The 21,300-nt window shown below is 48.1% G+C and overlaps 9 protein-coding genes across 9 annotated transcripts; 3 read left to right on the top strand and 6 right to left on the bottom strand.

Annotated features, from left to right (window-relative positions):
- Positions 1–566: 566 nt before the first annotated feature.
- Positions 567–1,635, bottom strand: N7479_010303 (cytochrome c oxidase subunit IV family protein; the record flags this gene model as incomplete). Its single annotated transcript, XM_057257994.1, has 4 exons — positions 567–656; positions 746–939; positions 1,108–1,502; positions 1,604–1,635. The coding sequence occupies 4 exons, from the start codon at positions 1,633–1,635 to the stop codon at positions 567–569; spliced, it is 711 nt and encodes a 236-aa protein (XP_057105452.1).
- Positions 1,636–2,184: 549 nt separating this feature from the next.
- On the bottom strand, positions 2,185–2,887 carry N7479_010302 (actin-binding ADF family protein; the record flags this gene model as incomplete). Its single annotated transcript, XM_057257993.1, has 5 exons — positions 2,185–2,319; positions 2,375–2,423; positions 2,485–2,730; positions 2,809–2,819; positions 2,882–2,887. The coding sequence occupies 5 exons, from the start codon at positions 2,885–2,887 to the stop codon at positions 2,185–2,187; spliced, it is 447 nt and encodes a 148-aa protein (XP_057105451.1).
- Positions 2,888–3,927: 1,040 nt separating this feature from the next.
- N7479_010301 (glutathione S-transferase family protein) lies at positions 3,928–4,764 on the bottom strand (the record flags this gene model as incomplete). Its single annotated transcript, XM_057257992.1, has 2 exons — positions 3,928–4,485; positions 4,612–4,764. 2 exons carry the CDS (start codon positions 4,762–4,764, stop codon positions 3,928–3,930), a joined length of 711 nt encoding a protein of 236 aa, XP_057105450.1.
- A 758-nt stretch (positions 4,765–5,522) lies between these two features.
- Positions 5,523–7,200, bottom strand: N7479_010300 (SH3 domain protein; the record flags this gene model as incomplete). Its single annotated transcript, XM_057257991.1, has 3 exons — positions 5,523–6,906; positions 6,960–7,043; positions 7,106–7,200. 3 exons carry the CDS (start codon positions 7,198–7,200, stop codon positions 5,523–5,525), a joined length of 1,563 nt encoding a protein of 520 aa, XP_057105449.1.
- A 1,377-nt stretch (positions 7,201–8,577) lies between these two features.
- N7479_010299 (putative stress response RCI peptide) lies at positions 8,578–9,111 on the top strand (the record flags this gene model as incomplete). Its single annotated transcript, XM_057257990.1, has 2 exons — positions 8,578–8,635; positions 8,708–9,111. The coding sequence occupies 2 exons, from the start codon at positions 8,578–8,580 to the stop codon at positions 9,109–9,111; spliced, it is 462 nt and encodes a 153-aa protein (XP_057105448.1).
- A 2,148-nt stretch (positions 9,112–11,259) lies between these two features.
- N7479_010298 (uncharacterized protein) lies at positions 11,260–15,901 on the top strand (the record flags this gene model as incomplete). The annotated part of the gene is made up of 4 exons (XM_057257989.1): positions 11,260–11,469; positions 11,541–14,503; positions 14,563–15,111; positions 15,190–15,901. The coding sequence occupies 4 exons, from the start codon at positions 11,260–11,262 to the stop codon at positions 15,899–15,901; spliced, it is 4,434 nt and encodes a 1,477-aa protein (XP_057105447.1).
- Positions 15,902–16,373: 472 nt separating this feature from the next.
- On the top strand, positions 16,374–18,037 carry she9 (putative mitochondrion biogenesis protein (She9); the record flags this gene model as incomplete). Its single annotated transcript, XM_057257988.1, has 2 exons — positions 16,374–17,103; positions 17,175–18,037. Coding segments are annotated over 2 exons (1,593 nt in total), but the record flags the coding sequence as incomplete, so codon positions are not given.
- Positions 18,038–18,772: 735 nt separating this feature from the next.
- Positions 18,773–19,895, bottom strand: rip1 (ubiquinol--cytochrome-c reductase catalytic subunit RIP1; the record flags this gene model as incomplete). Its single annotated transcript, XM_057257987.1, has 4 exons — positions 18,773–18,954; positions 19,016–19,166; positions 19,239–19,327; positions 19,469–19,895. 4 exons carry the CDS (start codon positions 19,893–19,895, stop codon positions 18,773–18,775), a joined length of 849 nt encoding a protein of 282 aa, XP_057105445.1.
- Positions 19,896–20,192: 297 nt separating this feature from the next.
- N7479_010295 (histone-fold domain-containing protein) lies at positions 20,193–20,924 on the bottom strand (the record flags this gene model as incomplete). The annotated part of the gene is made up of 4 exons (XM_057257986.1): positions 20,193–20,521; positions 20,581–20,671; positions 20,726–20,811; positions 20,867–20,924. 4 exons carry the CDS (start codon positions 20,922–20,924, stop codon positions 20,193–20,195), a joined length of 564 nt encoding a protein of 187 aa, XP_057105444.1.
- Between the last annotated feature and the right edge of the window lie 376 nt (positions 20,925–21,300).

Raw genomic sequence — 21,300 nt, 5'->3', positions numbered from 1 at the left:
TTATACACATATATAAAAACTTATACTAAATTATATTTGAAGCTAGTATGTTCATTATATTCATAATAATGTTGTTTTATATACATTTTCTATCATTTCATTTTATATTTCACATCTCCATAGAAACTACGGAGTACAGAGAAACCAATCCCTATTATTTATGTTCTCACCAACGTGTCCCGCAGGGATTCTCCGCACTTACGGTTCCGAATCACTCCGTAGACCACGCCATCTCGGAGCGTAGACACATACAAAGTACGCCTACATATTTTATAGTAATATCCAATCACCAAAAAAAAACACTCTCTATGGCTACAAAAGAGATACATTGATTATAGCACAGTACGGAATACACGCATTTTCCAATGCTTGCCAAAAAAGATAGAGATAGGGAACAGTCGACAGCCGCGCGCACGGGCGGAGGCCCATCCTCGGATACAAAGACATGCTGTGCATGACTATGGAAAGAGTAGCTTGTAAATAAAACGACTTCTAGGTCGTGCGATGAGTACCGCCGTCCGTCCTGCGTAGATATCAAATCATTCCCGGTCGGGCGGTCGGTACATCTATGACTTCTCGAGAGGGGGGCTCTGGACGAAGCCCTTACCTTCGTAACCCTCTTTGCTGATGCCGTGGATGGGGTTGATCTTCTCTTTCTGTAGTCGGATGGGTTAGCATCGTCCAATTTGCCTGGGGCAGAGACTTCTCCCGACTGCAGTCGGGGACGGGGGGAGGGTATATGTACCAGGGCATATTCGTTGGAGGCCTCCTGCCACTCCTTGGACATGGTGCCAGGCTGCTTGCCGGCAAAGGCGTGGATACCATAGAAGATGGCAACGGAGACGACAGTGAGCTGGGCCACCTTGGCAAACACGCGCAAGCCCTCACCCTTGGGGGACTGGGCACGGGGGCCGTGGGCACCGAAGGCGATGTAGTAAGCTGCAGAGGAAGATTTGATGTCAGCCAAAAAAAACGGTTATCTTGCAAAGCCAATTGTGGAGGTTCGAGGGGTCAAGAGAATCCCGAGACAGATAACCTCGGAAGCCTCAGGGTAGTCGAACTAGGAAGCTATCTTTCAAACCCACTCATTCTAGGGATATCACGTACCAGCCTTCTTCTCCTGCAGGGTCATCTGGTGCCAGTCAACCTTCATGCGGTCACGGAGCTGCATCCAGAGCTCGGCCTGCTCCTGAGGGGGCATAACCTCCCAGCGCTTCTCGATGTTGGCGAGGGTAGGGTTGGGGATGGCATGGTCCGAGGCAGCGCGGGTCTGCAAAGCGTTCACAGAGGCAGTCGGGGCAGCACGGATGGCCGCGGTGCTGCGAGGAACAGCGCGAGAGACGGTGCGAAGAAACATTGTGCGGCAGGCGGGAGGTGGCAGCACCACGTCGAAATCAGGTTCAATTGAGGTAATTAGAGTGGGGTCGGAAGTTCGACAGCCAGAGAGCACGCCAGGGCACGGCTTAGAGGAGAGTGGAGGGGGATCGTGGATGGAGATATGACTTGAAGACGTTTCTTGTGGTTTGAGGTGGAAAGGCGAGGAGCCGGTCGGGACTAGTGCGGTTTGGGTTTGGCCGTCTTCTCATTGGCTCTTCGCCCAAACCGGCACTTCCTGCCAGTGAGCATCATCATCATTTTCAGCCATATGGCATGATGTTGATATTTTTGATCTTTACGGACTTTTTTTAAAAATGTCAACTATTATTATGCCTCTATTCGCAAATTTCCCCGGTTTCAACCAGTCGCTCAAGTTTTTTTGTTGTCGTCGGAATCTTTAGCCGCCTCTAAATCAACCCAGTCCAGCAATAACTTCGCAGGAAAAGCCAGGAGCTGTCCAGTTGCTTAAATATTCTACATCCAACAGCATGTAGCCCAGGATATCTTCGCCATGTGCAATATAACCAACAGGGAGCAAGATTTTGTGCGCCTAGGGAACCAAATATCCTCAACCTGAGGTGGGAATCATTCAGATCAATTGGAACAAGCTGAAAGGGAAATCCAGACTCTTCAGGCCTCTGGCGAGATGAAACAAACACGGGCCAAGTCGTAACGGTCTTGCATTGCAACTAAGAAAAAAAAATGGGAGAACGGTGTGCAGAGAAGGTAATGAATTGATCGTTCCGCGGCGCCGTCAAGGGCGCACCCCTATCAGTCGCGCAGCCCGGATCCAGCCGGCGCTATCATCTATGCCTTGCCACCGCTGGCCTCCTTCAGGACTGTCTTCCACTCGATATCGGACTTGTCATCGGCGTGGATGGAAGTGACGACGTTGAGAGCGTTCTTGAGAACCTCGCGGGTGCTGGCGTAGATCATGGACCACTAAAAACGAAATTAGGTATTGAGTCAGAGCCTGGGGCCTGGTTAAGAGACTTACGAGAGTGGGGGTCTCGCTAGGCACCCAGGAGATGAAGATAATCTTGCTTCTGTGAGAACAATCAAGTCAGCGTGGGACCTGAGAACAATTGCGAAAAGTAGAATGCGCACCTCTTTCCCTCACCGGGAATCTCATACTCGACATCGTAGACGGCGTAACGGGGGGAGGCGCGGCCCTGGCTGTCCTTGGCATCGGCGAGCTCGTTGCGGAAGACTTCGTAGTCCTGGTCCTTGCCGACTGAGTCTACGACCACGGACTTCTTGTCGTCGGCGATCTTGTAGATGATGTACTTGGTCTTGCCGTGGCTCCGGCTGAAGTCTTGGAAGGCAGTGATGCAGTCATCCTGAATCTGGACACTGTAGGGGGCAGATGTCAATAAATGGTGGAAAGTGAGGGGAAACCGGTTGCGAGCGCGGGAACCGACGACGACTTACCCGGATGCGAGCTGCGCGATATCATAGTCAGTACTGAGTGTTGTATACCATGGGTTTTGGGGTCAATACGAACCGACATTATGGCTTATGTAGACAAAAAAAAAGGACGGGCTGTCGAGCACTATGTCAGTGGTTAAGATGGCAAAACTTAGGGGATCCCTCGAGCTTCTCGGGTTGGCATGAGAAGTCAGAGTAGTATACACTCCAATGACTTACGGGGATTGAAGGAGACGAAGATCAAGCAACGGAGACGGATGAAACGGGGAAGATGGAGTTTGAGGGGTGAATTGTTTCCCAGGTGTTGCCATGGCCATAGTGGGGGTGGCTGCACGTGATATCAGACTTTTGATGATTAAAGTGCTCGGTACTTGTTTATAACCTGAGTGGCGTGTTTGGGATTGATCTAATATGGGTTGTTTTTAATGTTTCTAGGAATTCCGAGGCTGTTGGGGTTTTTGAGTAGAAAATGACATGCATATATGTAGTGTCTGGAGTATCCATGTTAGTATTGAATGATATTTCTGTTCTCACGAGTTTTTTTTTTTTTTTTCCTTTTACGTCCTCGAAGTACCAGGTACATATATGAAGTACATTAGTGGTTCTAAATCACATCTTAGCCTATAGCTGCATAACATGTACCTCCATGTTAGATGTGAGCCTCTCCTATGTGGGTGGCTGCGAGGCTAAAAATGGCCGGCCGTCAACCATGGGACACGTCAGTGGCTATTTTTGTCTTGGCCCACCATGTTGTTCTGTGCTTGATGCAATAGATATGTCCGATATTATTGTTGACTGGTGTGTGGCTTATATATATTGGCAGAAGCAGGATTTATTACATCTGCCTGTTACAGCATAGTTAATTATGTACTAATATTCTATTGCTTAATTAACAGCCAACATATCCTTGAAAATATATAACTCGGCGAGTGTGTATATTTTACAACCAAAATATATATTTGGTCAAAACACATAGAATAGCACCCAAACATCCTACTTGATGAATTCATTTCTCATTCCTCAATCCATAAACAACATGAAAAAAAATATCCTGTATATGTATATAGAATGTATGTATTACCCCCAGTCCCAAAGCCTAGGTGCATACAACGAAACCCAAACCTAAACCTTTGCCGCAGGCGCAAACTTAGCCCTCATCTTATCCGCACAAAGCTTCTCATCAAAGATGAAATTAACACTATCATGCGCAACCGTCGCCTCCGCCCAACGCTTGAATCTCGGAACCTGCTCTAGCAAAGTAGGCAACTTGGCAGAAACAAGCCCATGCTCTGGCTTCGCAAAGCCCAAAATGCGCAACAAGAATGATCCCGACTGAACCTCAGCCAGGGTCAATTTCTCACTACCACCAAAGAAGGGACCCTTGCCCTCGGTATCTGCGAGGAGGGGCTCAACCTCCTTCGCGATAGCAGCGACGAGCTGCTCAGCTGCGACATCGCGCTCTGCGTCATCGGTGGCACGCAGACTGGCAAAGAAAGAAGGCAGAGCCTTGCTGAAGAAGGCGTCAACGAAGAAGGAAAGCTGAGCGCGGTAGATGGCGTTTGAGGCTGGTGAGGATGGGGGCAGGAGGTGGGATTGATGTGCGTCCGCGAGGAATTGGGCTACGATGCCGGATTCGGGGATGATGGTTCCATTGTAGGAGATTGTGGGAACAAGGCCGCGCTGTTGGGAAGATTAGTATATACTTTACAGTGTAACAGTGCATGATATGTAGCATGAAGTGTGTAGGTGGTGTATACATAGATAAGAGAGTGGGCGTTGGGTGTTGCAAGGGAAATTGCCACTTACTGGGTTAATATCCAGATACCACTGCTCACGCGGCTTGCTCAAGTCGATTGTGACTTCTTCATAGTCGAGGCCAAGCTCCTTGAGAGCGATGTGTGCGCGGTGAGCCCAAGGGCAGATGCGGTTGGTGTACAGGATGATCTTTGGGGCAGACATTATGAATTGATTTGTTGATTGTATTGGAGTGGAGGTTGGGAAAGGAAGTACAAGTTATATAGAAAAAGACACGCCATTATATAGAACATTGCGGAATTGAGGGGTTGCAGGTTGGATTAGTAAAGTGGTAATTGTTAATCAACTTAATTCAGTACTCCGTAATCTCTCCGAGTTCCCTACGGATAAAAATCAAGTGTGGGGTTTTTCGAAGGGAATAGAACAGAATATATCCGAATTGTCTAGGGCAGTATCTAGGTATTAATAACATATTAGGGAAGACGACTTTTGTACCTTAATTAAGGTGCTTTGGATAAAATTGATCTAATTATGTACATACATTAAAGCGTGCACTATATATGTCCGATATCTGATCAACCTTCGGCGGCGCTCATCCTATCGCAGTATAGAAGTGGTCTCAAGTGACAAACCGATGTGTAGTACGTAAGAAGACTGGGGGTGTGCTCTCTAGGCGTAGAGGGCACACCGAGTCCGATCCGCCAGCGACCGGGTTCACACAGATCAAGTGGAAGAAGATAAATCAAAATAAGTCAAAACAAGGAAAAGACGAGATGACCGTCATAAAATGGGGGGGGTATATCGAATACGAGTATGAAATAAGCATTGAGCCGATCGTTGAGATCGTTCGAGGGGAGGGGGATGGCCAGCCAGGTAAAAAGCACCGGAAGACGGAACAGAAGAATCAACACGCTGTCGTCAAGACGTAATTTTGCATGAAAACTGAGAATTGAGAACCGTGCTCAAACTTCCTCGTCTTCCTGGCCACCGTCGATGATCTTGTTCCAGTGCTGCGGTAGACAGATACATACCAAGGGGAAGGCCTTGATCTCGCCCGATGGCATGGGCGACGAGGCACCATGCATACGCGAGCCACTTGAGACACCACTGTCGCGCTGTTCGCGATAATTTATGTCTTGGTCCTCAGCCCGTTCGGGGAGTCGTACACCTGTCGCCCAACCATCGTCCCAAATGCCAATCACCCTCAACATCTCACCTCGATCAAGTTCGAATTCGTCGCCCGCTCGTGGCGAGTAGGCCCAAAGGACGGCAACCTTGTCACCAGGATGAATCTCATCTTGGGAGTAGTAGTCGCGGAAATATGACAGCTGCTCAGATCGACCACTGGTTACTGCTTCGGGGGAAGAGTATTGGTTCGTCGGGCCGGAGAGAGGCGAGCTGTCGCTATCTAGTCCAGCCAGAATTGAGTTGCTCGAGAGTGAGCCATGACGTTTCCCTGTCACTGGTGGGATTCTCTTGGACATAGCTCCTGGACTAGCGCCCATGCCTTCTGAGTCTGACCCGTCGCTGTACTTGGCTCCGCCGCCGTACATCGCTGCAGAGGTACGCGAATAGGCAGGTGATGAAGAACTGGGCATTTCGCGCAGAGCAGACATTCGTGTGACTCGGCCTCCTGGGATCAAGTTGTATGACGTTGGGCTTGGGGGCTGCTGCATCGATGGCGATCCACCCTTCCTTTGTGGATTTGGTTGATTGAGAGAAGCTTCGTTCTGCTTCCTACGACGGCGGCGCGTGGAAATGCAAAGAAAGGCGAGGAGAGCAGCTAGAATGCAGGCTCCTACAACGGCGCCAATTACGGTTCCAGCAATTGCACCGCCCGACAAGCCATGGCTAGAATGTCCAGTGGCGGAAGGTGAGGGCGTTAGAGGTGGTAGAGTAAATGTTGGTACTGCGACGCCGTCACAGCGACTTGTGGCGTTGGATTTCGTGCAGCAGCTATCGGTGCCGTTCGCACAAAAGGTGCAGAGACCAATGGTATTTGTCGCAAAGCCACAGTTTTCAGGCTCATTCGCAGCTCCTTTAACACAATCGCCGGAGAGAGCGTCGGATGGTTTCTCGCAGATGGTTAATTCGGCGTAGATTAGGTCCGTGTAGTCTTTGTCGCTCTTGACGCATAAGTCTGTATTTGCCATGGTCTCCTGCTCACTCCGGGCCCAAAAGGCACATGTGTCGACGCAAATTGGTAGCGAGTCGTTTGTGGAAAGTTTGCAGTCGGATATGGAGCTTTGCACAACACTGCTGCACAAAACACTGAGTGTATACTGGGCATAGTAATTGCTGGGCGCGCTTGAATTGAGGCCTTGACACCCCAGTAAGTCATCATATCTGAGAGCGCCTGTTAGTGACTCTTCTCCCGATCTATTGGTGCTAGCACATACTTTGTCGAGATATATGAGCCACGGACATAGTCCTTTAATGAATTATCGAAATCCGTCACATTCGATACGTTTCTTAGGAAAGGGCTAGCAGTGTACTGTCAGCTAACGATTTTTTTTCATGCCCAATTGGGCGCGTTTCCACTCACAAGTTCGTATATAAACTGGCACTGGTTGAAATGGACGAGCTACTCCAGGCAGGACAGACAGTTGATCCCTTGAGGGGAAAGCAAGAGTTGGACATGTTAGCCAATACTGGCGGTCTGGCCTTATAACTGGATCCCTTCGGGTTATATCGCGGAATGTGTCAATTGCGATCGAGAATGTCCCAGGTGTGATGCTGATCGTACGGATATTCGAATGAGAGAACTGAACAAAATGGTCGACCCCGGGTCGAAGCTCAAGTTACAAAAAAGAACGCGTCAAAGCGAGGTAAAAGAGTGACTCGGGTTCTCAGTGCCCGGAAGGAAAGGTCAACTGAGCCCCGTAGGCGCTCTGAATTCGACAGAATTCAAAAAGAGGGAAGGGAAGTGAAGATGACAAGACGAAGTTTCTAAGATTGGAAAGACGAGATTGGGCCTTCAAGATGGTCTGGGCTTGTGGATAACAGGGGCTTGGTGAAAAAGGGCATATTATGAAACACATCAGGCACAAATCGGCTATACAAGTACGCTAAACTCAATCTTGTTACCTATACATATAGCCCTGGGCGGGAGTTATAGAGAGACAATAAATATGATAAAAGGGGGTGGGGAAGGTTGTGCCCCAGGTGTTCCGCGTTTACCCTTTTGTTTTCGCTTTTATTCTCCGGGGTCTTTCGGGTATCAAAATATTCAATTGGGAACTTTCGACGGAGTACGGAGTACTCCGTATATTATCATACTTCGTACAAAATACAACAATGACAATATCAAAGTCAGTTATGATTGGCAAAATGGTAATTCCTATTAATTTCTGTCCCTCTCCCTAGCCCGTTAGCGGCTAAGGCTAGACGATCGCTATCACCTCTTGCCGTCTGGAAAAACTCGGGAATACTAGAATATTATCCAGGAGCTTGAGATTATTTTCCGAGTTTCCTTACTTCCTGCACAAAATTTGGGCAATAGATATAGCAAATTTCAACGTTGTATGTGAGCTATCGGTTGCGAATGCGAGGGGTTGAGTTGCAATCAGTAGAGCATACCGAGTACAGGGTACCTGATCACAAGCTGCAGGTACCGGGTAATCGCATGTACCAGCTACTTACAAGAATACTACGTGTTGGTCGAAGCTACCAACCCCCCCGCTTCGGTGGACATCTGACAAGTCTGTTTTTTACTCTTTATAGATCATCAAATCAGTATATACACGTTTACCTTACTTTGAATATATTAAAGTATATATGTAGGTAGAAAGCCATACAATATACAATGTGTAATGTACCATGTAGGGCTCTGGCAAATTATAGAAAGTCATGTGACCACTGACATCATCTGATCTGGACAGGGCTGCGCAGGCTGCCGTCAGACAATCTGCGACTCGTCTAAACTGTGGAAAACCTCTGCATAAACCATTCCCGCAAATTTCTAGTATACTAGAGACAACTCATAATTTCTGTCAGATCTCAGACACACCGTGAGCCATGTGCAGCTCCGACATTTTCCTAGCGGTACTCGCCGTCTTCTTCCCACCTATTGCAGGTAAGCCCAAATCAAACCAACACCCCTACATTCGGTAGTCCCACAATGCTAACCAAACTCCTGCGTCAACAGTCTGGATCAAGGCCGGGTTCTGCAGTGCAGACTCGCTCATCAACATAACCCTCACTCTACTCTGCTTCTTCCCAGGTCTCATCCATGCATGGTACATCATCCTGAAGTATCCGGACCCCAACGACGACGACGTAGCCTACGAGCCCATCCCCGGTGGCGGGAGTCGGCGCCGCGATCTGGAGAACGGAAACGTTACCTACTACTATGTCTCACACCAACAGCAACACCCTCCCCAGCGTGGATATGGCACAGTCGACACTCACAGCCAGCAGGCGCCTGGCCCGGCGAACAAACAACAAAACCACACCGAAGGCAGTGAGAATGCTGGGAGCAGCAGCGCCCCCCCTCCACCGACTTATGCCGAGGCTGTGAAGGGTGACAATAAGATGCAGAGTCAGGATTGAGAATGAGACTGGACTCGTTGGCTGTGCTCGTGGGTGGCGTCCTCGGCTCGCCATTGTCTCATCGGTCACTTTGATTCCGACCTCATTGTACTATCCATACCTCTTCCGCTTTGCTGTTCTTGTAAACGCACTTTTTGACAGCTGCATCCTTATGCTATGATTTTCACGAAGGAATGTTCTATGTAATTCTGAATTTTTGATTTTGCTCACTGATTTCTGGTTGTGTCTCTTCTCCTTCGGTTGTATGTTCATTATAAGGTTCTCGATGCGTGCCACGATACTACCCAATACTTTTTATCCTAGCCTTGAAGGCGTTGAGCACTAACTGGGCCTTTGGTTTGACAAGTCCTAGATATAAATAATTCTCGACGATCGATATATCGCTTGTTCTAGAGCCGAAAGTGTAACGCCATACATGGCTGACTTCCTGGTATCTCTAGAAGTGCTGCCTGACTATACTAGCTCTTCCTAGCTACCTAGTATTAAGCCTTGACATCTGGAGATGGTTAGCATGGCTAAGCTTGGACACTAAGCGTAGCACTCATCCCCTATAGGGATGAAGTAGGGTGCCTCATTCCTACTTATCTTTTACCTCAGATGTTTCTTGTTTTGATATGCCTATGGACTTGATTTTGGTAGGGCGATTTTGTAGGACAACTCTTGTCTCTTTTTCTTTTTTCTTTTTTCTTTTTTCTTCGCTAACTTACGGTACTCTTATTGATTTTGAATTTGTGTGCAATTTGGGTGAGTTGTTTGTCCTTTTCTACCGCGTAAACAATAGCGAAGAGTTTGATTTCTGAAAGTTCGCCTTTCGGCCTTCGATTTCTAGCTATTCCGGCGAAAAGCTCGTCCGAAGGGATGCATGTTGCTTTTGCCATGTTTCTTCTGTCTGGTCTGCGGATGGTTGGCTCTTGAGAATAGGAGCCACTGCTGGCACTCTGATCTTTTACTTGGCAATAAAGAGAGACATTGGGTGCAATTAGGTTTGCTGCAAAGTGGAGATGTTGTAAGGAGATGATCTATAAAGTGTTGCGAAATCCATGTGCGTAGAGCTATGTGCAGAAGTTAGCGAAGACCGCACGTAGCTCAACCATATCCAACCTGCCTCCATTGTGAGAGCCTCAGATCCACGCGACCTTCTGTCTATTTGGTGAACATCGACTCTGGAATTTGAATCGGAATCAGAAGTCGCTAGCTTCGAAGATGTCCTTGAGCACCCGACTTTAGGAGAGGTCACATCGAATCATAAATTACTGGGCAATAAAATGCGGATTATCCTGGATACTTCTCTGGGTAATTTGGCTCACACTGCAGATTAGATTCGTACCGGATTTCGGATATCAGCTTCTAGGGCTGTGAGCTTGAACAGCAGTGCTTTCTGTGGAAGCCTTGAATTTACTGGTATCATCGCAAAAAAAGTGAGGAGGGTTTCCTTTTGTTTGCTGTCCAGCTGCCGACTCTTAGGCTTGGTGTGGCGGAGTGAGACTATGCAGTTTTGAGGGCTTTTTAATAGCTCGACTTGCTTTTGTTTGATCCCTCATTTGCAGCTATCCAGTAGGATATGCCTTCAGTAGCTTCGACACCTGGGCATCACGCTTGGATTAGTTATATTTGGGTGATATCCTGTTTTAAAACGAATGAAAACCAGGACCGAAGAGTACTAGGCCTAAAATGGGCTTTATGTCCGAGCGGATTTTGGTAGTAGCAAGGTCGCTGGTATAATATCCAAACTAGCAGCTACCTTAGAGGGTATCATGATAGTCTACCTGGCAGAATGAATTACCATTTTCAAATGCCAAAAAATGCACTAGCTTCCATTAATCTAGTTAGCCACGGAGTTCTTCGTACATATTTGTTAGTATGGGATGCTCAGATGCTGCTTTGACCATGGAGGCTTCACTTAACACCGCAAATTCGCAGGGGTATACGCACGCACTGTTATCTCCCACGAATCACCACCAGCTTACAGAAGGTCACATTGTTTAGCCAGATAAATAAACTGTCAAAACATAAACAATAAGAACTCCATTTACCTCGTCGTGTTGACATTGAGTGGTAGAACACCTTTGAATTATTGTGCTTGGCATTTTGTACTGGTACCCTCTTCTGACCAAAGAGCCCGCCATCGAACTTGATCCTTTGCCTGGCATGGATTTGTCAGGATGCGTGGACGACGTTTCCTTTGGCCCTACAGTCAAAGGTTGCCGCGGAAACTTCGACTTTACTCTGAAGTTTGAGAAAATAATTCTCTCGATACTGCCATCCGCTTTATTTATTGCATTATCAGTTCCTAGAGGCATTTACCTCGCTCGAAGACCGGTAACAGTGCGCGGCGCAACATTTCGATTTACTAAGCTTGTGTGTCTTCCCTCGACCCCTGCTGGATCCATTTCGAAGCATCCTGGCTAATATGTTTGGCAACTATAAAGGCAGCAACAGTAATTTACGCAGTCTTGCGCCTTGTTCTCCTTATTATCAGCAGCATTGAACCATCCAAACTGCGTGACTTGTCCATTACAGCCGACGTGCTTAGCTTTCTCACGGCAATAAGTATATCTGTCCTGAGTTCCTTAGAGCATTCTCGCTCGCCCCGGCCCTCTATCTTGCTTAGCGCATTTCTCTCCCTGACTGTCCTCTTTGATATTGCACAAGTGCGATCTCTCTGGCTGCTGGCTCGGAGCTACAACGAGTTTACCTATGTGAAACTCTTCACTGCGGCCATCGCCTGGAAGGCTGTTCTAGTCTTATTACAATCACTGCACCACCAGGGATCGCTAATATGGGACCGGAAAACACATAGCCCCGAAGAAACCACCGGATTGTATGGACTAGCCAGCTTCTTCTGGCTCACTCCTCTCTTCTTGTCAGGATACAAAAAAGTTCTGAGCTTATCAGATCTATTTCCACTTGACAAGAGTGTGTCTGTGGAAGCCCTCAAAGCATCTTTGTATATCAAGGACACTGGCTTCCACGGAGATACCAATGGCTTGACAAAAGCACTTACTCGCGCATTAGCAGTCCCAATTTTGTTGCCGGTGGCTCCTCGCATCGCCCTGGTTGGATTGACACTGTGTCAACCTTTGCTTATTGATGCTATTTTGAACTTTCTCGAGGAGCCCAACACCTACTTGACTACCAATAAGGGTTACGGTTTAATCGGTGCTACCATACTGGTCTACACAGGAATGCCAATTGCTACTGCTCTTTACTGGTATCTACATGAACGAGCCTTGTTTATGACACGAGCACTTTTGGTTTCTGCGATATATAACAAGACGATTAAGGCACAGATTTCGGCTGCAGATGACTCGGCGGCTGTTACGCTTATGAGCGTCGATGTCGAAAGAATTAGGATGGGTCTCATGCAGCTTCACGAGTTCTGGGCAAACCCCGTCCAGGTAGCTATTGTGTGCTGGCTACTCCAGCGCCAGCTTGGCGCAGCGTTTGTGGCTCCCATGGTGGTCGTCCTTATTTGCATCGTTTCCTCAAGTATTCTAATGCATTTCATTGGCCCAAGACAAATGGCTTGGATGAAAGGGATTCAAAAGCGGATCGGTCATACAGCGAATGTCATTGGGAATATGAAGCATTTAAAGATATCCGGGCTCACCGCACCTGTTGAAGATTCAATCCAAAAGCTGCGTCTTGAAGAGTTAAAGGCCGGGGGCAAGTTTCGTGCTTTTCTGGTGGGCTCTGTCGGAATTGGTTTCACACCAGTTCTCCTGGGCCCTGTCTTTGCATTTGCTCTCACATCTCGAGAAGTGGATGTTACGACTATTTTTACTTCACTCTCCTATCTCCAGCTTCTCTCAGGGCCACTATCACAGCTATTCCAAGTTGTTCCCCAGCTGCTTGCGGCATTCTCATGCCTATCACGAGTACAGCTGTTCCTCGAGAAAGAACCTAGGCACGACTGTCGCCAGATTGTGAGAACAGATACATCTGAGAAAGAGCATTCGAGTGAGAACTTGCCATCGATTGTAGAAATCAAGGACGCAGACTTTGGGTGGGAAAAGGATACCTTGACTCTGAAGAACATCAATATTTCCATGTCCCAGGGCTTGAATATGATTATTGGCCCGGTTGCCTCTGGGAAGTCGACATTCTGCAAAGCATTACTTGGAGAAACTCCGATTGCGCGTGGAGAAATCTTCATACGAACAAAATATCACAGGGTTGGATATTGCGATCAAGTTCCCTTTCTTCCTAACGAAAGTATTATGGACACTATCATAGGCTTCTCAACCTTTGATGAGAAAAGATATGCCAACGTTATTGAAGCAACACTGCTCGCCCAGGACCTACCCCTTCTTCCTAAAGGAGATCAAACCATGATCGGCAGTGATGGACTCGCCCTTAGTGGTGGGCAGAAACAGCGAATCTCACTTGCTAGAGCGTTGTATCTGCAATGCGATTTGCTTATTCTCGATGATGCACTTGGAGGACTGGATGCAACCACAGAAGAACACATTTTCAATAATGTTTTTGGTCCTTCAGGAATCCTCAAGCAAAGAGAGACAGTCGTGATACTTTGCACAAACGCTATCCGGCATCTTCCATCAGCCGACTATATTGTTGCACTAGGAACTGACGGCACCGTCGTGGAGCAAGGTCGTTTTGAGGATCTTGTTGCGAATCACGGATATGTCCATAGCCTCGGATTCCAGGCTGACGACAACAGTATATCTCATCCAACAACAACACCCAGGATACCCCAGTCTGATATTGAGATTCAAATGGAGTCTATTCAAGCTAGCACTACTGAAAGTGAAGTATCCATTGCTGAAACCAATGGTAGCAAATCGAGCAGAAACCTGGGTGACTTTTCCGTCTTCGCATACTACTGCCGTAGCATTGGTGCTTTTTGGCTCACCAGCTTCGTCTTGATTGGTATTCTTTGTGGATTTCTTTCTAACTTCCCTGCAATCTGGTTAAGTTATTGGAGTACCGATTCTTTCAATCGATCGAAGTCTTTCTACATTGGTATATACGGTCTTTTCCAATGTCTGGCCTTAGCTACAATACTTAGCGAGGCGGCCATCGGCATGCTATTGATTATTCGCAACTCTGGATCACGTCTACACGAGAAAGCTCTGCGAACAGTTATTTCTGCACCGCTGAGTTTCTTCTCTCAGACAGACACGGGCACAATCACCAACCTTTTCTCCCAGGATATGACATTTATTGATGGGGAGCTTCCACAGGCTTTGATCAACACGTCCCTACAAACATGGATCGCAGTAGGAGGAGCAGCAGTAGTTGCAACATCATCTCCTTATATTGTTATCACATATCCCTTCATTCTATCAATTCTTTACGGAGTCCAGAGATTCTATCTTCGCACATCTCGCCAGCTTCGGCTCTTGGATCTAGAGGCAAAGAGCCCGCTCTAGTATTTCTCTCCTACCACTGTATTGTGTCGCATCCTTTACTAATATTTATTGGCTCTAGTACACACTTTTTGGATACGATCAAAGGCGCAGCCACTCTGCGAGCTTTTGGTTGGATAGAGAACTCCGTCTCTGTAAACAATGACCATTTAGATACCTCGCAACGCCCTGCCTATCAGTTGAGCATGATACAGCGATGGCTGGCATTCGTACTCGACATGATCGTAGCGATTATTGCATTGCTAGTGGTCACTCTTATTACCCAACTTCGTCCCAGCACTGGTTTTACTGGTGCGAGTTTGGTGTCAATTATGACACTTGGCAAAACTTTGGCTAGTCTGGTGCAGATGTACACGTTGCTGGAGACTTCAATTGGGGCTGTCTCCCGCTTGAAGTCTTTTAGTGACAAGACTGTTCCGGAAGATCTACCTGGCGAGACTAACCAGCCCCCCACTACATGGCCATTACGTGGTAGGATCGAAGTCAAAAATATGTCTGCAGCATACGGTGGTGCAGAGTCAACCGGGAACTCGGACACTCTTGCACTTCGAGACCTCACATTCACGATTGAAGCGGGGCAGAAAGTAGCAATATGCGGAAGAACAGGAAGGTAAGTCTGAACAGACCATTGAGTAGATCTTTACATCAGTGTATCCTAGTGCTCAAAGCTCACATCTATTTTAAATAGTGGTAAATCCTCCATCATTCTCCTCCTGCTACGCCTTTTAGACCCACTTGCTTCATGCACCGGCGAGCTCACCATTGACGATGTTTCACTCCTGACGATTGACCGCTCTACATTGCGCCGGCGCATTATCGCAGTACCCCAGGATTCAACATTGTTCCCCGACGGCACTTCCTTCCGAAAAAATCTCGATCCATTCGACACCGCGAACGAGGAGGAGTGCCAGGCGGTGCTCGAGATGGCAGGTTTATGGTCCTTGGTGTCTGATCGTGGGGGTCTCATGACCGGGCTAAGTGCCGATGGGCTTAGCCATGGCCAGAAGCAGTTGTTTAGTCTGGCAAGAGCGGTCCTACGCCGGCGAGTTCGGGCCCACTGTCTAGATGCCGAGATCGGGGATGCTTACATCAAGTCGCTTCCTTCCGCAACTCAGGTACCAGGTGATACTGGTATCATTATTCTTGACGAGGTCAACCGTGGTGTAGATATCGAGACACAGAACACCATGCAGGACATTATAAGGTGCGAATTTGCAGGATACACTGTTGTTATGGTCAGCCATGGACTCGACATGGTTATGGATTTTGACAAGGTTTTGGTTATGGACGAAGGCAAGCTTGTGGAAGAGGGCTCGCCGATGAAATTGAGTAAGGAGGTAGGGAGTCGGTTTAGAGACCTATGGATGGTCGGAAAGCATGAAATCTCGACATCCAAGTAGGTCGTTGTTCAGAGGGCATGGGAGTTGTGCTTTTTAGTCTCAGGCTGTTTCACAAAGTATATAATAAAGCTACTTGTAATTAAGATATGGTATTCGTATACAACGTACATATGTGTTTTTGAGTCGGAGCTATGTACTTTGTATGTTGGTGGCAGACCAGTTCGAGGAAGTGAGAAGAAATCAGGATCGTTTCACTGCAAACAAGAATAGTCGGCCACCTATACAGCCTCTGTTCTTGACAAAATAGGTATATTTGGGACTTTCTATGTAAGAACACTCCAATTTGTTTGTTTTTGGATGTTCTTTCAGACGTTCTTTTAGATGGATGTACCTATACGCTGGCGGATAAAAAGCATAATCCGTGCAGACGGATTTTCTATGTATGACTACATGGGGAATAAGTCAGAATATTGAATGGCATTGGCCACATATATAGTAAAGAATAGAACATCTGAAGGTTATATTCGTAGAAACTTGCTACAATGACCCTCAACAATCTGATAAGACTATCCGAGGCCAAGTTCCGTCCCGAGATGACCCTCACCCGTACTCTCTTCGCACCACCACCACTTCCTGCCACAAACCTGTGGCCCTTGTTTTGGCCATGCAGTCTATGCCACAACTGCTTAGGCAATCACTCCGATCAAGCCTCCAATTCACAACCACCTCCTCCCCAGTGCGAGCGCACTTCCGCCCTGCATTCTCCGTCAACAGACCGACTCCGCGGAGCTTCTCCGCCTGCATACAATGCCAATTCCGCCGATCGCCGAGCACATATTTGGCCTATAGTGACCGAGAAAAGTTCTCCGCTGATACCGAGAGGCTAATCAGGGAAAAGGAGAAAGAACTCGCCGAGCAGGAGCTCGCTTCGCGCGACCCGGTCCCGATCCCGGGTGTGGAGGCTGGTAGTTCTGTCGATTCAGTCCCTCCTGCTACAGAGACCGATCAGACCACCGCACAACCACAAACAAACCAGAGTGATAAGGAACAGTCAGTTCCACAGGAGGAAGATGTTAGTGCAGCTAGCGTGAGGAAAGGAGGCCTGCCCTCGTACTTGGAAAACCGTCGGTCAAAATTATCCAAGCAGTTCACCACAATGATGGACAATTTGCAATCGAATGTGTTCGTTGCGGGCCAGCGTTTGAACGACTTGACTGGATACTCCAGCATTGAAGCATTGAAGAACGATATCCAGTTCCACGGTATGTGTAGCATAACACCGTTTCAACCCCGCCGCGAAAATCCCGGGCGCTAATCCCACCAAATTATCCAGAGGGCCGACTCCGCACTGCCCGAGTGAACGTCAAGAAAGCGAAAGAAGAGTACGCCAAAGCGATTAACCGCCGCTCAACCTCCCAACGCGAAGTAAACGAACTCCTCCAACGCAAGCACGCCTGGTCCTCAACAGACCTGGAGCGATTCACCCTCCTCTACCGCAACGACCACACAAACGAGGTTGCTGAGACTGAGACCTCCCACGCTCTATCGGCCTGCGAGCGCGAAGCTGAAGAGGCTGCTGCGCAACTGAGCAAGAGCATCCTCTCGCGATACCACGAGGAGCAAGTCTGGTCCGACAAGATCCGCCGCATGTCGACATGGGGAACCTGGGGTTTGATGGGCATGAACGTCCTGCTATTCCTTGTCTTCCAGATCCTCGTGGAGCCGTGGCGTCGGAAGCGACTCGTCAAGGGCTTCGAGGATAAGGTCGTTGAAGCGTTGGAGAAAGAGAAGGTCCTGAACCGGGCTATGTTTGCCGAGAACGCCGTTTCGATCTCGGCGCTGCCGAATACCTCTATCGTCCCCGAGGTTATTGACTCTACCTCCGAGGACACACTTGAGACTACTCCTTCTCTTTTGATTGAGCCAAAGCTTGCTACGACGGAGACAGATGCGCCCATCACAGGGTCCATTGTCTCAGTGACCGATGCTGATGCCCCCCAGTCTCTCCAGACCCGTCTGTCAAACATTTCTTCTCCAGTTCTGTCACTCGAGTACTGGAAGCAGGTGACTGGCGAGTTCTTCAGTAATCGCAGCATTGCTGTCTCCCAATACGATCTCACCACTGCGGTTCTCAAGAGTGCCGCAGCTGGTGCAGCTGTGACGGGCCTACTCTTCGCCCTGATCAGATCTCGGTAAAAAAAAAACATTTCATTCGAGCATGTCATTGCATTGTCAGCGAAAACTCAACATGTTCTGGCTCATGTCCGGTTTTGTTATTTTGATATTAACTTGCCCTTTTGGTCGGGGGTGGTTATACTTGTACATACAATTGAGAAAAATAGATAAGCAGTTGGATATAACTCTGGAATCGAATATAGTGTATGACTACTTGACCATCTGGAAAGCGAGTATATGTCAAACAAGAATAGTCGACCGCTTATGCGGCCTTATGATGTCTTATGATTTCTTAAGATATCTTTTTTTTATATCTCAGTTTTATAGCTAGGACGATGAAAAAGCGATAGAAAGCATAAACCGTTGATCTAAAACAAAGGAAATAACATGAGTAGGTGATACACTAAATAAAGGACATATGTACTTAAGGAGACCATAGGACAATCCTCTGCACTGCCAGACAAACCCCTGGCTTGAGCATCTCCAAACAGTTCGGGTGTTTGCCATGGGGTAAGACCAAGATCCAGGAAGATAGGAACAAAGGAAGAAAGAGGCTCATTTTTTGTCCATATTAAAACACAGGTCTCTTAATCTTGACAAGACACACGGCCGCTCTGTCTAAAAAAGGGAAGAAAAACACACACAAGCACATACACAGATAGATAGGATACACAATCCCTCCATCTTTATCTCATCCACACTTCTAATGAGAAATCCGCCTGTTGGCGGCGATCAAAAAAGGGTGTATTCAAACGCTTAACCGATAACCAGGGTATCCTCCTCGGGGAAGGTGTAGGCGGGAACCTCCAAGTTCAGAGGGGCAGGGCCCTTCCGAATACGGCCGGAGATATCGTAGTGGGAACCGTGGCAGGGGCAGAACCAGCCGCCGTAGTCACCGGCCTCACCGATGGGAACACAACCCAAGTGGGTGCAGACACCTATAGGGGGAGAGGAGAGTTAGAAAATTGCGGGTTGCTCGCGAGTCGCATATTCACTTACCGAGCATGACGAGCCACTCGGGACGCTGGACGCGGTCCTCATCGGGCTGGGGGTCACGGAGACCCTCCCACTTGGACTCACGAGCCTCATCGATCTCGGCCTGGGTGCGGTGACGGATGAAGACGGGCTTACCACGCCACTTGATGATGACCTGTTGGAGAGGGTGTTAGATAGGGATCGTGGGGACTAGAATCTGTGGAATGAGGTGTGAATAAACACGTACGTTCTTGCCCTCGGGGATAGCACCGAGAGCGATCTCGACCTTGGCCTGGGCCAGGACATCGGCGGAGGCGGACATGTTGACCAGGAAATCTGGAAAGAAAGGATAACGTCAGTCGTTTGTTCAAGGTCGTCCGAATTTCCCCGATTCTTCAATAATCTTGTTCAATCGCTTTATTCCATGCCAATGCTGTTCTTATCTCTTTCTGCTTCGAAGATTTGACAAAAACCTACCCTGGACAGTAGCCTTGGCACCGACAGCACTCGCCAGACCGAGGGAGCCGGCCATGAAGTAGGAGAAGACCTGGTTGGAGCGGGGCGAGTTGTTGGACTTGTACTTGCTGAAGTTGGGGATCTTCAGGGTCGAGCCACGCTCGTTAGCGCTGGCGAAGGGAGATTCGAAGGACGACTTCGCATCGGCAACTCCCCTCCGCTGCTGGCAGGAGGTGACGGCGGCGCGGGAGGTGGGCAGCTGCTGCCGAGCGACGGTGCGCAGCAGGGTGCTGGAAGCGGAGGAGAGCGACATTGTGAGGGCAATTGACCACGGGGGAATTGAGCCGCGAGTTGTGGAGAGCGAGGTGAGGATAGAGAGTGGATGAAGTCGGAAGTTGAAGTTGGAGCCAGAGCTTTCGCTAGCGATCGGAATCACGGGGCCTGTCATTGGCTGATCCGTTCCCGTTCACTCCCTAAGAAAACATTCTACAACTTCAAGTATACTGAGTATACTATTCGAGTATGAGAGTATGGGAGTATATTTTAGTTATTTTCTTTGATAATGATTAACTATTCATTTTTCTGCTCAAATTTGACTCGTAAATTGTATACTATCTCGTTTTCTTTTGTGTTAATATCTAATCCGACCCAATGCGACCATACAAATCCAAAACCAATGAAACCCTTCAGAAAACTCCTATGCAAATAACAAGATTCAAAGAAAAACGGAGACAATATATCGCAATCAATCTTGCATTTCCACATCATGGTCATGAGTTGCAATGGGCTCGACTGTCCGGTCAGCAATCAACGCGCTTACAGGGACCATAGGCCGAGGACCCGACGGGGATGTCATCTTTGAATCTTCTCTTTGTGGGGTACCATCTCCCATAGCTGTGCCATTTGCTGGTGTCGGAGGTGCACCGGTACCGTTGAGAGTACGCTGGCCCTTCTCCATAGCACCTTGGTTCGCCGCATCTTTCGCCTTCTTCTCCTTGAATTGTTTGTAGGTTGTAGTCTTAGGGATAACGTCGGAAAGGAACTCGAGATTGTCGGTGTGTGATACCGCCGAAGCTATTCCCTGTTAGAATGCTGTCCGTCCTCTTGCTAACCGTAGGATAGGCGTAACTAACCGAGATCTTTGTATTGGACAGTCTTGCGCGGTTTTCGCTCGGATTTGACCACATTATGCCCTTGCTCAGCAAGATATTGAATGAACATCTCCTAGATCTAGCATTAGTCGGTGTTCGAGGTATTAAGGTAGAGGGTGTGGCGTACGGTAGCCATTGCGATGACGAAGGTTGCGTTGTTAGAGCATTGTACGATATCCTCGTCCAACTGGATAATCTTCTTAATTCGAGCAACTGTACAGACATGTTAGCATGTCAATCTAAAGTAAAAGTAATGTTTGGGACTTACTCGGAAGTGCGCTCTGTCCGGTGATCTCATCCGGCTCTCCCACAGTCTTGGGGGGCATGGTGGCTAATTCTGGTGAGATAGAATATTGGTAGAACACAGATTACAATTTCAGCGTGCACTGATAAAATATTCCCGTTGTAAAAGCAAGTTGGCGCGAGCGTGGAGTCGAGGAAGAGTAAAACGCGTGGCCGCGTTATCTCAGGAGGCTCTCCGTTATCGATCCATGGATACTTGGCGACTTCGCTTTGTCACATCATCTACCTTTAAGAGCTTCATTCACCCCTGTCTTCTGACTATCGCTTATAGGGGGCTGAATAGAAGTACTCCAGGGGCATCTGACTTCGAATTCGAGAATCCGAGAGTTCGAGAGGTCCTCTTCTCACAGTGAAGTGCGGTGTCCATTGCGGACACGGACAGATCATCGAGTCAACTCT

This window comes from Penicillium vulpinum, assembly GCF_028829585.1.
Source record: "Penicillium vulpinum strain IBT 29486 chromosome Unknown utg000004l_segment0_segment0, whole genome shotgun sequence".
Classification (NCBI taxonomy): domain Eukaryota; kingdom Fungi; phylum Ascomycota; class Eurotiomycetes; order Eurotiales; family Aspergillaceae; genus Penicillium; species Penicillium vulpinum.
This window is presented reverse-complemented; position numbering and strand designations above follow the sequence as displayed.